General features: G+C 41.6%; 1 protein-coding gene across 1 annotated transcript; it reads left to right on the top strand.

Moving 5' to 3' along the window:
- Positions 1 to 757: 757 nt before the first annotated feature.
- Positions 758 to 2,073, top strand: LOC126488277 (S-phase kinase-associated protein 2-like). Its single transcript, XM_050121661.1, has one exon. It carries the CDS (start codon positions 892 to 894, stop codon positions 2,071 to 2,073), a length of 1,182 nt encoding a protein of 393 aa, XP_049977618.1. The 5' UTR covers positions 758 to 891.
- The last annotated feature ends 2,248 nt before the right edge of the window (positions 2,074 to 4,321 follow it).

Raw genomic sequence — 4,321 nt, 5'->3', positions numbered from 1 at the left:
TGCCTCCCGAGTGCTGGAATTAAAGGCGTGCGCCACCAATGCCCGGCTCACTACTTCATCTTAAGTATAATGGTTCACCCTACCTGTTGGAAGATGACTAACACTGAAGAAAAACGGAACCTCTGTGTTGTTTATCACAGACTTGAGACAGCACTGTTGGTAAAAAAGGGAATCCTAAGAGCAAGACAATGGTGTCAGTGTTTCTGTCTTCATAGTTGTATGATCCAAACAACGGAAAAAAAGACAAGGCAGGTGTGGCGGCACATGCCTGTAATTCTAGCTCTCAAGACGCAGAGGGCTGGGAATTGTGAATTCGCAAATAGCCTAGAATACTAATTTAGATCCTGTCTAAACAAACAAAAGAGGGGGGCTGAAGCGATGGCTGAGAGGGTAAGTGTGCTTTCTGTTCTTGCAGGAGATCTGAGTTCTAGGACAGTTCTGTTCCCAGTCTCTGTGTTAAGTGACTCACAACTGCACCAGGGAACCCAATGCCCTCTTCTGGGCTCTAGAGGCACCTGCACTCATATACACAAACCAACATAGACGCATACAATTTTAAATCATTAAAATGAGGAAGGGCGAACTGCGAGTCAGACCCAGAACTACAGTTCCCGGAAGGCGATGGGGCATCGCGAGGTGCGGGAACTCTGTGTGCGCAAGCGCGAGACCGTTGGAGCTCGTTGCTGTTCGTGGGTCGTGCTGCAGGCCTCGGAGCAGGAGTCTGTGAGACAGGCCCGTCTTCAACTAATGCGGGCTTTCAAAACCCCTGAATCCGTGCACACAGTATACAGGAAATAACTTCAGGAGATTCCGGACCAGAGTGGCAAAATCACCACCACCAACTTCACGTGGAGACGGGATTCCAGTAAGACTTCTGAACGGCTCTCAGACATGGCGAGTGTCTCTGCCTTGGAGAAGGGCCGTAAGAACATTACGCATGAACTGCCTTCAAACCTCGGTCCCCCCAAGAGCCCTTCAAGGAAATGGCTAAAGAGCGAAGACAGCGAAGACAGCAACAGAGCCTTTGTGATCATCCGTAGGCCTAAGCCGAATCAAGAGAACTTTCCAGGTATTCCCTGGGATTCCCTTCCAGATGAGCTGCTCCTTCGGATCTTTTCCTACCTGTGCCTCCCTGCGCTAGTCCGTGCCTCCAGAGTCTGTAAAAAGTGGTACCACCTCTCGCAAGACAGGACTCTCTGGCAAACCCTTGACCTTGCAGGTGTAAAACTGCACCCGGATGTGACTGTCCGTTTGCTTTCTCGAGGGGTGATTGCCTTCCGCTGCCCACGATCGGTTATGAAACAACCACTGAGTGAAAGGCTCAGGTCTTTTCCTGTAAAGCACATGGACCTGTCGAATTCATTTATAAATGTGTCAAGCCTCCATGGAATTCTGTCTGAGTGCTCCAAGTTACAGAATCTAAGCCTGGAAGGCCTGCAGCTTTCGGATCCCATTGTCAACACTCTTGCCCAGAATGAAAATTTGGTGCGACTAAACCTTTGTGGGTGCTCCGGATTTTCTGAGTCTGCTGTGGTGAATCTGCTAAGCAGCTGTTGCATACTGGATGAACTGAATCTCTCCTGGTGCTTTGAGTTTACTAAACAGCATGTGAAAGCGGCTGTGGCACATTTATCAGCCACCATCACCCAGCTCAACTTCAGTGGCTACCTAAAGGACTTCGAGAAAACAGATCTTCGTACCTTAATTAGACGGTGCCCCAACCTTATCCGCCTTGATTTAAGTGACAATATCATGATAAATCAAGACTGCTTTCCAGATTTTTTTCAGCTCAACAACCTTCAACACCTCTCACTCAGCCGGTGCTATGATATAATGCCCGAGAGTCTACTTGGACTTGGACAAATCGCCACACTACAAACACTACAAGTTTATGGAATCATGCCAGAAAATACCCTGCAGGTATTGAAAGAATCCCTTCCCCATCTGCAGATTAATTGTGCCTATTTTACCACCATTGCAAGGCCAACTATCGACAACAAGACCCCCCCAGAGATTTGGGGTATCAAATGCCGACTGACTCTGCAAAAAGCACGTATAAAGTGCTTGTCATAGGCTGATGTCATCCCTTCCTTTGGAATGAGGAACACAGACAGCAAATCCAGTTTCTGAAGACCTTGGTTACCTTTCCTATTGGTTTTACCTTAACCCTCATTGTATATGTATGTTTAGAGAACCATTTGTAAGGGAGAACTATGAAGTATTGCTTTTTCAAGAATATAGAGATGTTTCCGTCAGTGCTATGCTCTCAGATTCCAAGTGTTAGGTCTTTAAGTTAGCCTATAATTTCAAAATAGCTTTTTAGAGCAAATTTTGAGTCAGTTCTACCAAGTGCCTTTCAGATTAAGTCTATTTAGAATTGAGTTTTTAAAAATTACTCCTGGTTCACAGTTTTCATGCTGTTTTTCATAACTTGTTACCTCTTTTATTATTCAGCAATTTATAAAACTTGATTTTGAAGAACAATAAGCTATATGTTTGGTGAGCTGGATGGAAAGAATCATAGTCTGCTAGCCTTTGAAGTAGCCATTAATGTTTTATGTATGTTCCCAGGTTATGCTTTGTCCCCAGAATCCTAAATTTGATGAGGAAATATTTTATTTGTACTTTAATAAATAGTGATGTGGGACTCCCCTCTGTATGCTGTGAATGTTTTATTACCATTGGTTAATAAAGAGCTGCTTTGCCCTATAGCAGGGCAGTATAGAGCTAGGCTGGAAAACTAAACTTAATGCTGTGAGAAAGAAGGTGGAGTCAGGCAGATGTCATGTATCTGCTAGAGGAGAAAGACGCCAGAACCTTACCACTAGGCCACAGCCTTGTGGTAATATACAGATTAATAGAAATGGGTTAATTTAAGATGTAAGAGCTAGCTAGAAATATTTTTAAGCTATTGGCCAAACAGTGTGGTAATTAACTCTGGTCTGGGCAGCCAGGAAAACAAAGTGCAGTCTCAGACTACAAAATAAAGCTTGCCTGAAGATTAGAGAATAAAACAGCTGCACTGGTCAGCCTTACAAATTTCTAGTCCTTGAAAGTTATTATTGCTAACTGTTTAGGATAAGAAGGAAATACAGGTTAGTAATTAGTCACCTATTATAATTGAACTTATAGTCACATTAGGTATGTTTTCAAGGTCAAACAAAGATATATTTTAGATAGACAGGTTATCTTAAAACATTTCAGAGATCTATACAATATGGCATTGAGATAACATAGGCTCTTTTTTTATGACAATGAGACATGTCTGCTCCTGGCAGCACCAATCTATTTCAAAGAAGTTAATGGGCATCAAGGAACCTTCCATATAGAGTTTACTGTCTTTGTAGCAAAAGTAAACCACTAGGCAAGAAAATGCCCTTGCCTCAACTGTTAATAGTATGGTGTCCTAATTGGACAAGCAGGTCACAAAAGAAAGTGACTGCTACACATTGTCAAGATAAGGAGGGAGAGTCCTTCAGAATATCCTATTTCACAGAAAAATCTATTGGATATGCTAGTCTGAAGATAGACACCCCAATATTGCAGAGAAACTTGCTTGCATTTTCTGCTTATTCAGTTAATATTATTTCCTTCTTAGGTCTCTGAGGGAGTTGAAGATTAGATAGTTATAGCTTTCATTGTTTTCCTGATACAGAAAGCAAATTATGATAGAAAGTAAAATAGGTATAAGACTTTATAGATAGGATAGATATAGAGTACTTTCCCTGAATTTTTCAAATGCAAATGGACTAGACATTGTTGATATATTTATTGCCTTATATAATATATATATAGTCATTGTACTTATTGTATATGGTTTTTTATATTAGTCAAAGCCTTTTTTCATATTTTAGACATAATGAGTAAATGTAGTGACATTTTATTTATATTTTAATAAATAAAGCTTGTCTGAAGATCAGAGAGTAAAACAGCCCCACTGGTCAGCCATACAGATAGTAGTGACACACCTTTAATTCCAGGAGCCACACTAGTTTACCATAGAAACCATGTGGTATTGGTACAAATGTTTAATAACAGCCCTAGAGAGGAATATAAAATGGAATGAGACAGCTCTCAGGCAGTCTCATTCTGAGGACTCCTGAAGGTAGTATTGCCATTTTGGGCTGAAATAGAAGCAAGAGCTAGTGGCTATTTTGCTTTTCTGACATTCAGGTTGAACTCCAATTTCTGTCTCTGGGTTCTTCTTAATTGTGCTACAGACTTGAAACTCTTTTTAAGTGGTCTTTCCCAACAGTGGTTTGAAACTGCCCAGGAGGTTACTAGATCTAAATGTCCTTAGGTAGAGCTACTTATTTCTCTC

This window comes from Alexandromys fortis, unplaced genomic scaffold (genome assembly GCF_014885135.2).
Source record: "Alexandromys fortis isolate MF-2015 unplaced genomic scaffold, M_Fortis_MF-2015_v1.1 scaffold_194, whole genome shotgun sequence".
NCBI classification, from domain to species: Eukaryota; Metazoa; Chordata; class Mammalia; order Rodentia; family Cricetidae; genus Alexandromys; species Alexandromys fortis.
The sequence above is the reverse complement of the archived record's forward strand: the minus strand, read 5'-3'. Positions and strand labels throughout refer to the sequence as shown.